We start from the raw sequence: 12,596 nt of genomic DNA on the forward strand, positions 1-12,596 counted from the left end.
TGACTGGAGGATGACGATGGAGGCTGCATAGAGTGACTGGAGGAGGAGGATGGAGGCTGCATACAGTGTCTGGAGGATGAGGATGGAGGCTGCATACAGTGACTGGAGGATGACGATGGAGGCTGCATACAGTGGCTGTAGGATGAGGATGCATGCTGCATATAGTGACTGCAGGATGGAGGCTGCATACAGTGACTGTAGGATGAGGATGGAGGCTGCATACAGTGTCTGGAGGATGAGGATGGAGGCTGCATACAGTGTCTGGAGGATGAGGATGTATGCTGCATATAGTGACTGGAGGATGAGGATGGAGGCTGTATACAGTTACTGGAGGATGAAGATGGAGGCTGCATACAGTGACTGGAGGATGAGGATGTATGCTGCATATAGTGACTGGAGGATGAGTATGGAGGCTGCATACAGTGACTGGAGGATGAAGATGGAGGCTGCATACAGTGACTGGAGGATGAGGATATATGCTGTATATAGTGACTGGAGAATGAGGATGTATGCTGCATATAGTGACTGGAGGATGAGGATGGAGGCTGCATACAGTGACTGGAGGATGAGGATGAGGATGGAGGCTGCATACAGTGACTGGAGGATGAAGATGGAGGCTGCATACAGTGACTGGAGGATGAGGATGGAGGCTGCATACAGTGACTGGAGGATGGAGGCTGCATACAGTGACTGTAGGATGAGGATGGAGGCTGCTGCATACAGTGTCTGGAGGATGAGGATGGAGGCTGCATATAGTGTCTGGAGGATGAGGATGCATGCTGCATATAGTGACTGCAGGATGGAGGCTGCATACAGTGACTGTAGGATGAGGATGGAGGCTGCATACAGTGTCTGGAGGATGAGGATGGAGGCTGCATACAGTGTCTGGAGGATGAGGATGGAGGCTGCATACAGGACAGTGACTGTAGGATGAGGATGGAGGCTGCATACAGTGACTGTAGGATGAGGATAGAGGCTGCATACAGTGACTCGAGGATGAGGAAGGAGGCTGCATACAGTGACTGGAGGATGAGGATGGAGGCTGCATACAGTGACTGTAGGCTGAGGATGGAGACTGCATACAGTGACTGTAGGATGAGGATGGAGGCTGCATACAGTGACTGGAGGATGAGGATGGAGGCTGCATATAGTGTCTGGAGGATGAGGATGGAGGCTGCATGCACTGTCTGGAGGATGAGGATGGAGGCTGCATACAGTGTCTGGAGGATGAGGATGGAGGCTGCATACAGTGTCTGTAGGATGAGGATGGAGGCTGCATACAGTGTCTGGAGGATGAGGATGGAGGCTGCATATAGTGTCTGGAGGATGAGGATGGAGGCTGCATATAGTGTCTGGAGGATGAAGATGGAGGCTGCATACAGTGACTGGAGGATGAGGATGGAGGCTGCATATAGTGACTGGAGGATGAGGATGGAGGCTGCATACAGTGTCTGGAGGATGAGGATGGAGGCTGCATATAGTGTCTGGAGGATGAGGATGGAGGCTGCATACAGTGTCTGGAGGATGAGGATGGAGGCTGCATATAGTGTCTGGAGGATGAGGATGGAGGCTGCATATAGTGTCTGGAGGATGAGGATGGAGGCTGCATATAGTGACTGGAGGATGAGGATGGAGGCTGCATACAGTGACTGGAGGATGAGGATGGAGGCTGCATACAGTGTCTGGAGGATGAGGATGGAGGCTGCATATAGTGACTGGAGGATGAGGAAGGAGGCTGCATACAGTGACTGGAGGATGAGGATGGAGGCTGCATATAGTGACTGGAGGATGAGGATGGAGGCTGCATACAGTGACTGGAGGATGGACAGCTGGGTAGATATAGTGAGTTGTGATTACACACTCTTCCCTTATGATTACCCTATGGTTTTCTCTTTGTTACCTGTAAAGTCGCAGCGTCAGGTGGAGAATAGTCGCATTGTCGGAAATCGTCCTGATGAGCTTTGGCTGCGTTGTTCTCACAGATCAGGGCCAGGAGCTTTTTTCCAGGTCATATATTTATGAGATACATTCACTGAACGTACTGTTATGAACAATAATGTATCTGATGATGATGATGATGATGACGACGACGAATTGTCCAGGAGACCAAAGACTGATGTTACCCAAACCCAATATATGGTCTCCAGATATACCAGTAACAACTACCTCCCTATTACCAGGTAAAAATGCCTCACACTCCTCCAGCACTTGACCTGTCATCATGTTGGGAGTTGTAGTCGGGAGTCTGAAGAGCGCAAGGTGAAGACCCCCTTATATGAGAGCTACATAAAGAGGAATCAATCCTATACTTAAGACCCCAAATCTATGGGAACAACAAAATACACATGATAATTCATGTTACACCTATTTTAGTAATATATTTGTGCATCTTTCCCAGAGATAATATTTTTATCATGGAAAACAATATGGCCTGAGCTCCATACTGTAGACAGGAATATATAATGTATGTAATGTGTGCAATATAATATAGACATTTATAGATCATAGTATATAATAGAAACCACTGGATAATCCGCTGTGGAGAATATCCAGTACAACAGATATCATATACAGGACACTATAAAGAATCATCACTTCATACTCTCAGCACCAAGGTTCTCCCCATTCTGTAACTCTTGTGCAAAACTACAACTCCCATCATGCCCGAGGCTGTCAGGGAATGCAGCTTTGCAGTTGCCATAAGACCACAGTTTGGGAAACTGCTCTACATCTAATATCCACAAATGTGTATCTAATGCAGTAGCCCGTATGTCATGTACCTGTATACAGGGGGTGCATAGAGCGGTATACAGAGGCAGGGCTATAACAGGGGCTACAGACAGTCACAGTGTCTACTGTCTACAGAGTGTAAAGCACATGCAGGGCATCCCTGCAGGGCATAATATCAATTATTATTATTATAGGAGACCATGTATGAGTTGTGGAACAATATAATAGCTAAGACAAAGGTCCGACATTATACCAACTACAGGAAAGGAAGGAAGGAAGGAAGGAAGAAAGAAAGAAAGAAAGAAAGAAAGAAAGAAAGAAAGAAAGAAAGAAAGAAAGAAAAAGAAAAGCATTAGCAAACAATGCAGTAATATGGGTGCCAAAACCTTCAAGGGAAAAAAAGTAGAAATTGTGATTATAATAGCCCATTGGGAATCAGAGACGTTTCGGTTCAACTGAGAACTTTTTTCAAGCCTGGAAGAGAGGATCTCAGGTGAACCAATAAGTCGCTGATGCTGATCTCCAATGGACTATTAGAGTCACAGTTTCTATTTTTGTCCAAATGGTGTGGTGCCTTCATTTTTTGGAGACAGATAACATATAGATAGACAGATTGAAATATATGTGTATATATATATATATATAGCAGGTGAAATAAATATTGAACACATAACCAATTTCCTAAGTAAATACATAATATTTTTCCCTGTGCCATTTCTCATTTTTACACATAACTTAACTTATGTACCTATATGGTTTGATTTCTTTTCCTGCATGGATTGGATGTGTTTTACCGACTTCTGATGTGCATTTCATGTGAATAGCACCTTTAGAAATACATTTACTTAGAAAATTGGTGACGTGTTCAATACTTATTTCATGCGTTGGATAGATAGATTGATAGATAGATAATAGATAAATAGATAGATGATAGATAGATAGATAGATAGATAGATAGATAGATAGATAAATAGATAATAGACAGATACATAGATAGATAGATAGATAGATAGATAGATAGATTGATAATAGATGATAGATAGATAGATAGATACATAGATAGATAGATACATAGATAGATAATAGATGATAGATACATAGATAGATAGATACATAGATGATAAATAGATAGATAGATAGAAAGATAGATAGATGATAGATAAATAAATAGATAGATAGATAGATGATAGATAGATAGATAGATGATAGATAGATAGATAGATATCCCCTATGGCTGTGTGGAGGATCTGGATGATATGAGACTGTATAGATGCTGCCAGCAGCTGGTTTCAGGCTTCTCCTGACACATTAGGGTTTTTCTCCTCTTTCCTGTCCCTTCCCCCTCTGTCCCAAGCAAATTGCTAGACATGTTGCAATAATGACCTGGCATTGAGGCTGGCAGCCTCCTGCTGAAAGGCCCGGTCAGGACATAGCTGTCTCCCTAATCAGCCTCCTCCACCCCCTGCTCTCCCTTTACCTCCATTCTCCAGCCTCAGAATAGGGAACACACTGGCCACATTCTCCATCCCTGGGCTCAGCAGAGGTTTAATAATAACCTTGCTTCTGGAATCAATGGGGTATATAGAGGAACGTCAATCTGGCCTCTGTGGAGGGTTTTGTCCCCAGCACACACCTATTGTCCCTGAATCCAATAAAAAGCCATTCTCCTTCCCACCTTCCTAGCAGCTCAGAGGCCTCCATTCACTGCAGCCTGCCCCTACAATGGCACCTCCCTGGGCCTTGTTCTTCTGCGTCCTCCATTCACACAGACTGGCACTCTAACAATCAGCCCGAGTGTGGCAGCTCTGCCCTCTGCTCACACTACAGGACAAGAGAGACACAAAACCCAGCCCTGGAGAGGTGAGGAGCAGTCCAGCAGGACTCAGGGGCACCACATTCTGCTGCTCCTGCTGAAGCTTCCTACTAACATGGGATCTACTGAGAAAGCTAAAAAAAATGTCCAACCATACACAAATAAATACTATGTCAGGGACTTGTGTGTGTCTGTGTGCATGGTGCCAACAATTATACCTTGTCCCTGTAGATAAGATATAGCTGACATCCACTGTGACAATGTTATCTACAAGCCACAAGTCTCATCTGTTTACATGCTAATATCTACAATACAAATGTACAGGAAACTTATTAAAAGAAACTGATAAACATATAATATATTTACAAATAGATGGAAAAATAAATAGATATAAATAGAGAAAAAAATATATATATATATTCATCTGTGAAATACATTGATAGATAAATACATGAGTGATAGATAAATAGATAATAAAGAGAATTAAATATATATAGATGTAAAATGGATAGATGCATATATAGAAAATTAGATAGCTAGATTAGATAGATGGAAATATACATTTATGTAAAGACAGTGGAACAGCACAAAAGTTTAGATAGGAAGAGTTGCAATCCCTCCCATATCAAGATCCAGCTATTACACTATATGAAAAAGGGAGGCAGCACAACCATGTTGTGATGTTTGTGATGTTTTGCTTCACAGAGCCTCTTATGAATGGAAAAAGGTGTAGTAAACCGAAACGTTGCCACATAAGCTGATTAAAGTCCACTTTGCTCTTGCAATTTTTTAAAGCACTGCTCCTATACAGACTTTTCAAAATGTGTATCTATAATATATAGATAGATAGATAGATAGATAGATAGATAGATAGATAGATAGATAGATAGATAGATACACACAGTGTATATACAACTCAAAAAATAAAGGGAACATTATTCCATCTTGCTGTTTGTGTTCCCTTTATTTTTTTTGAGCAATATATATATCATATACTGAGTATAGTGAGATATATATATATACTGTATATATATGTAGATATATATAATGGATAAATAGTTTAATGGATGGATGATATGGTAGATAGATAGATAGATAGATAGATAGATAGATAGATAGATAGATAGATAGACAGGTAGATCAGATAGATAAATAGATAATAGATAGATAATAGATAGATCAGATAGGTAGGTAGATAGATAAAAGATAGATGATAGATAATAGATAGATGGATAGATAAGTCGGATCGGTACAGTGAGGTGATCACAGTATCTCTGTATTGCACCAGGTCGCAGATCTCTCCATACACAGACAGATTCACACTTTGCGATATTGCACCTCGGTTTATTCAGGTTTTAGTGCATTCACCGGAGATTGTCTTGGAGTAGAAGGTGCTCTGTACAGTAATAAAATAGTCTTTGTACAATTAGTGTTTGTTCCTTTCCTATGATACAGACAATGGTAACAGAGACAAATACTGCATGCAGGGCTCTGCGACCTGCCGCTCTCCAGCTGGGCTTCACTACAACTCCCAGCATGGACAGTGAGCTGGAGAGCCGCAGATGGCCGATCACTGCTTCATCATGTAACTCAAATAGAAATATACTGATAAATAAGGATTTCCAGCAACACACAGGTAAACGGGCTTATTACCCAGACACACATGTAGCAGAGCTGACTGTGTCATTTGGCTCTGCAGGTAAAACCCACAGCATAATGGTAATTCGGAGTGCAATAAGTCAGCACTGCTACAGCTGTATATATATATATATATATATATATATATATATATATATATATATATATATATAATGACTGTAGATCTGGTATCTATATACATCTGCAGGGCCAGTAACCTATGGCTGTACAGCTTTTATGCGACTACAACTCCAAATATAGCTGGGCTGTAGTGTCACACCATCTGCTGAGTCACAGATTGCAGCTGGGAGGTGAAGACCTGTCAGGGTCACACAAGGTATTAAATATTAATTGCATCTTTATTATCTCTACATGGAAGAATTTATAGGAATACAAGTCCCGACATGCCATGCCAGGCTGCCCTAAGCATGCTGGGAGTTGTAGTCCCAAATGATGATATCAGTAGACTATGATTCACAGGTGTCACCAGCTGGCTCCTGGCTTCTGCTGGGCACATATGGGCTGCATTACTTACTAGGCCTGCATTATTGCTGTGTATACATCATGTGCAGTCTTGGAGCAAGAGATAAAGGGTTAAGGCTTCTTCTTCTTCTTCTGGATCCTCCTGTGGTTCCTATAAAGCTCCTCTAATATAACACCCTGTAATATGATCTAGTAATGGGCGCACTCCATTGGCCACTCAGCACCAGGCACTGGATCCTGGGGATCTCTTGTGATCAGATAGATATAGTTGATATATTTCCTATGTCCGATACTTAGTGATGTCTGTGTCTCTAGTCCTACCAGGCACGGATCCCCTGTAGTGTCCCCTGGCAGGATGGCATGGAGGCCCCTGTGTGGCTCTGTGGCTGGGAGGTGTTGCCCAGCTGGCTCAGGTTGCCCATGTTCACGAATGGATTGGTCCCTGCTGCATTGTGCTGGATGGAGGGCACCCCCGAGTAGCTGCAGCTGTAGTTGCTGTTGTAGGAAGAGCTGTTGTTGTAGCTGTAGCTCGGGTAGCTATTGTAGGAGTAGGGACTGGCAGCCACATTGTAAGCACTGCTATAGCTCTGGCTGCCAGCTAGGCAAGGCTTGCCATCCCTCACCAGCACTGGCACTGCCACCCTCCTGGGAGGTGGTGGGGGGTGGTGGCTGCTGCCCATCTCCAGGGACTTGTCTTGCCTTTGTCTTTTGCACTTGTATCTCCTGTTTTGGAACCAGATTTTCACCTGGGTGGAGGTGAGTTTCAGGCTGTTGGCCAGGTGTTCCCTCTCTGGGGCTGACAGGTATCTCTGCTGCTTGAACCTCCTCTCCAGCTCAAAGACCTGGGCCTGGGAGAAGAGCACCCGGGGCTTCCTGCGGCTCCTCTGCTTGGGCCTGTCCAGCTGCTCCTGCTTCTCCTCCTCATCCTGGAGGGACTTCTTCATGAAGCAAGCTTCTGTGTGGAGAAGACAACCATGACCATCCTGACACATTCTGTATACATCTACATACAAGTATATATGTGTGTGCAAACACATATCGAGACAACTACAGTATATATATATATATACATATACATCACAAAAATAAGAGCAGCACACCAATATATATGTATAGTGTCAACTACAATATTAACATATTAATATGGTATATATGTGTGCACATGTATATTTGTTATTATTATTACTATTATTTACAGGTATATATGTGTATGTGTATATATATATATATATATATATAGTGTCAACTACAATATTAAAATAAGAGGTAAATATATATATTTACAATATTAAAGAGGTAAATATTTACATATATATTGTAAAAATTATATAATTGCCTCTTATTTTAATGTTGTTGTTGGCTCAGTATACATACACACAGATATACTCGTGTTTGTATATATATATAGAGAGAGATACACACACATATTTTATATATATATACAGTGTGTGTGTAAAATAAATATATATACACACACAGACACACACACTCATACATATGTATATGTATATATATATTTATAAACACACAATCGTCTTGAAAGTGAGAAACTTTCTGATGTTTAACTGAATCTAAACCCAAGATGATGAAGTTGTTGTTGTTATTATTAATATATTATACCTATTATTATTAGTCTAAAATAACTGACATTATAATAATGACTTTAAATTGCATTTTATTATATTTTTTATGTTTTGATGTCATCATTATATTTTTTATTATGGTTCTATGTAGGTATGTATCTATTGTAATTACAGGTATTAGTAGTAGTAGTTTCTATTTATTATAATTATGTTATTACGTATCAACGTAATTTGTGATTATTATTCTTGTCCTGTTAATATCAGTGATTAGTGTTACATTTTGTACATTACTTCTTTCTACTGTAATTTACACAATTTATTTTACTCCTGAATACATTAATTGTCAGATTTCTGACTGTTTCCTCCTCCACAGAGCCAGAACTTTCCACGCAGAGTCGTTCGGGATTGTAGTATAGTCATACTTTCTGTCCTGTAGTAATTGAGGCCCCAGGAGGCGCAGGCGGTTTATAGGAGCGCGGTCACACTCAGCGTTTACAGGTGACAGGTCCACCATCAACTCTGCAAACAGCAATTAGTTTGCTGCATCTCCTCTTAATGCTGCGCTCGTCTGGGAGCAGCACAGAGCAAATAGACACAAGGATAAAGCTGATCCTGAGTGTCGGGGCTGCTACTGCAGGCCTAGGAGATTATAGGAGGATGATGAGACGAATTATACTTATTCTGCTACTGACACAACTATTATTATGTTTTTTGTGTATGTTTTTATCTTACTTTGATTATTATTATTTTTATTTTTACTACCACCACCAAGGTTATTTATACTATTGCTACTAATTGACTAATAATAACAATACTATAATCACTTCGAGTATTATTGTTACTATTACAACTTATGATATTGAGCGTATTCCTGCCACCACCACTAATGTTATTATACCTCTGCTACCAGTGATACTAGTAGTATTAAAACTAATCATATTAATTCCTCATTTTACTACTTTTTTATTACTACTGCAACTTGTGAACACGAGAAATAGTACAATTTCTACTACCACTCATGTAATTTACACTACTGCTACAAATTATACTACTGCTATCATTACTACTACCAATAATAATAGTATTAATACTACAACTAGTAATTTTATAACTAATTTTATTACAAGTGGAACTTAAACTAAATAGTATTCCTTCTACTACCACTAATGTTATGTATACTACTAATAGTAATAATGATAATAACAGCAGCAGCAGCAGCAGCAGCAGCACTACTACTACTACAACTATTATTATTATTACTACAACTATTATTATTATTACTACTACTATTATTATTACTACAACTATTATTACTACTACTACTACTACTATTATTATTATTATTATTATTATTACTACTACTATTATTACTACTACTACTATTATTACTACTACTATTATTATTACTACTACTATTATTACTACTACTATTATTATTACTACTACTATTATTACTATTATTACTACTACTACTATTATTATTATTATTACTACTACTATTATTACTATTATTACTACTACTACTATTATTATTATTATTACTACTACTATTATTACTATTATTACTACTACTACTATTATTATTATTATTACTACTACTATTATTACTATTATTACTACTACTACTACTATTACTACTACTACTACTACTACTATTATTACTACTACTACTACTATTACTACTACTACTATTATTACTATTATTACTACTACTACTACTATTACTACTACTACTACTACTACTATTATTACTACTACTACTATTATTATTATTATTACTACTACTACTACTATTATTACTACTACTACTACTACTATTATTATTATTACTACTACTATTATTATTACTACTACTACTATTATTATTATTATTATTATTACTATTACTATTATTACTACTACTACTATTATTATTATTATTACTACTACTATTATTATTACTACTACTACTACTATTATTATTATTATTATTATTACTATTACTATTATTACTACTACTCATATTATTATTCCTACCACTGCTACTAATAATAAACATCATAATAAGAACAATAATACAATTGATAATACACAGCAGTAACTCAGTACTACTAGTACAATTAATTATTTTTATTATTATTATTACTACATCAATAATAACAACCCTAATAATAATACAATTACATTATTATTTACAGCTATAATAATATTACTATTCTTATGATAGCTATTCTTCTTCTTATATTAGCTAAAATAGTTGCAGTAATAGTAACAACTCAATACAGTGACATTATTCACAGCTATAGTAATACTACTATTGCTATGATAGCTATTCATATTATTATTATTATTATTATATTAACTAAAGTAGTTGCAGTAATAATAACAATATGAATGACAGTAGTGATACCAGTGAGAGTATTAGTAATAATGGTGAATTGACTTACTGTGACCCCTTTCCCTGAGAGATTCTTCTTCCTCCTCCTCCTCCTCCTCTTCTTTGGGGGTACAAGTGTCCAGGGCTGAGTGCCCATAGGCTTCAGGAGGGATGCCCACCTCCCCATGGCCCTCTGCAGCCCCCATAGAGCTCAGGTAGGAGAGCTTGTCATTGCCCTCGGTGTAGGCAGCCCTGGCCCCCAGCATGCAGGCAGCCTGGCTGTACTCAGCCTCCAGGTCCTGGGCCAGGGGGCCCCTGGGGTGGGCTGGCTGCTGTGGCCCCTGGGGCTCTCTGTTGAGAATATCCTTCACAGAGAAAGGTGTGGAGGTGACTGGACTTGGTAACATCATCAGGGCAAGTGCTGTGTACCGTCCAGGGACTGGCTGATCCTGAGCAGCAGGGCTGGCCGGAGACGCTGTGCGGCTGCAGTCCTCACTCTACATAGCCTCCATAGCCTGGCCGCTCCTGCTGTGGGTTTTGTTACAGGCAGGGTAGGGAATAGCTGGGGCAGGGGGTCCTGCCTGCACCACACGCCCCGCCCCTTCTGGGGACGTCATTCCAGGAGACTGTCAATCATCCAGGCCTTTAATGAAGAAAAAAAGCAGAAAAGAGGGATCCGTGATTGGTGCTTTACTCCTAAACCTCCTCCCACATCGCCTGTGTCCAGGAAGAGTCCTGTGTGCTGAGGAAGGGTCCCAGGAGGATCAGGCCTGGAAGTTACCCCAGAAAAGCAGACACCAGATTCCAACATTGTACATGTGAGGAGAAGAGAATCACAGATGTGTCATTTCACACAACTCACTGTCACATCTGCTGACATTTCTCCAGAGAACAGAAGGTAAAACATGTAGTAAAAAACTGTAAAAATACAAATTCCAATTCGCTACATACACAGATTAAATACATAGATAATAGAGAGATGAGAAACAGATAGATAGATAGATCAGATAAACAGAAAGATCAGATAAACAGAAAGATAGATAGATAGATAGATAGATAGATAGATGATAGATAGATAGATAAATAGATAATAAATAGATAGATGATAGATAGATAGATAGATAGATAGATAGATAATAGACAGATGATAGATAATAGATAGATAGATAGATAGATAGATAGATAGATAGATAGATAGATAAAAGATAGATAGATAATAGGTAGATGATAGATAATAGATAGATAGAAAGATAGATAATAGATAGATCAGATAGATAGATAATAGATAGATAATAGAGAAATGAGATAGAGAAATAGATTGTAGAGCGATAGATAGAAGTAGACAGAGAAGTTACATAATTACATTATATCTATAGCAAGATTCGTTAATTAGTAGTAATTTTTACAAACTTTTGTTCTTACTATCTATCTATTATCTATCTTAGTTTTATTATCGACTACTATATATTTTTTTCTGTAATATACTCCATTTTCTATTCTCTGATTCCCTTCATTGTGTGATATTTATATTGCCGCACCTCCATACAGTCTGTACATGTAGTGCGACTCTTCATCCTGGGTAATATAAATGTTTCTACCTTCCTATATTTATATCTATTTTTCATTTCTATGTTATAAGTCCCAATAGAATAGGCGCACACATGAAAATATCAGAACTGCTGGTAAGAAAAATAATTAAAATAGTGTGATGTCCGATATTAATTATAAAATTTCAACATAATAAATTGAGTACTAATATTTATCTGCTAATTATTTACCTTGTTTGAATTGAAGGAATGCTGGAATGCTTTATTTTATGTGCAGTAATTTTATTATTATTAGTAGTAGTAGGGCCATTTATTCCATGGCACTTTACATGTGACAAGGGGTGTACATAAAAAGAAACGGAAGTAATCTTGATCAAAACAAGTCACCGACTGGTACAAGAGGAGAGAGGACTCTGATGTATTGCGTATTATGGAATTACAACTGT

The 12,596-nt window shown here is 38.8% G+C and overlaps 2 protein-coding genes across 2 annotated transcripts in view; both read right to left on the bottom strand.

Moving 5' to 3' along the window:
* Positions 1-2,223, bottom strand: part of LOC141056079 (uncharacterized) — a 3,117-nt gene extending 894 nt beyond the window's left edge. Inside the window, exons 1-3 of the mRNA XM_073552739.1 lie at positions 2,043-2,223; positions 1,513-1,649; positions 329-1,352 (exon numbers count right to left, since the gene is read on the bottom strand). Coding sequence (XP_073408840.1) covers positions 329-1,352; positions 1,513-1,649; positions 2,043-2,223 — 1,342 coding nt within the window. The remainder of the gene's footprint in view (positions 1-328; positions 1,353-1,512; positions 1,650-2,042) is intronic.
* A 3,643-nt stretch (positions 2,224-5,866) lies between these two features.
* On the bottom strand, positions 5,867-11,237 carry NKX2-3 (NK2 homeobox 3). Its single transcript, XM_073552811.1, has 2 exons — positions 10,674-11,237; positions 5,867-7,619 (listed from the first exon to the last, which is right to left on the bottom strand). The coding sequence occupies exons 1-2, from the start codon at positions 11,011-11,013 to the stop codon at positions 6,982-6,984; spliced, it is 978 nt and encodes a 325-aa protein (XP_073408912.1). The 5' UTR covers positions 11,014-11,237; the 3' UTR covers positions 5,867-6,981.
* Positions 11,238-12,596: the final 1,359 nt, after the last annotated feature.

The sequence above is a fragment of the Dendrobates tinctorius genome, unplaced genomic scaffold, assembly GCF_039654945.1.
Source record: "Dendrobates tinctorius isolate UK_male_01 unplaced genomic scaffold, ASM3965494v1 ptg000196l, whole genome shotgun sequence".
Classification (NCBI taxonomy): Eukaryota; Metazoa; Chordata; class Amphibia; order Anura; family Dendrobatidae; genus Dendrobates; species Dendrobates tinctorius.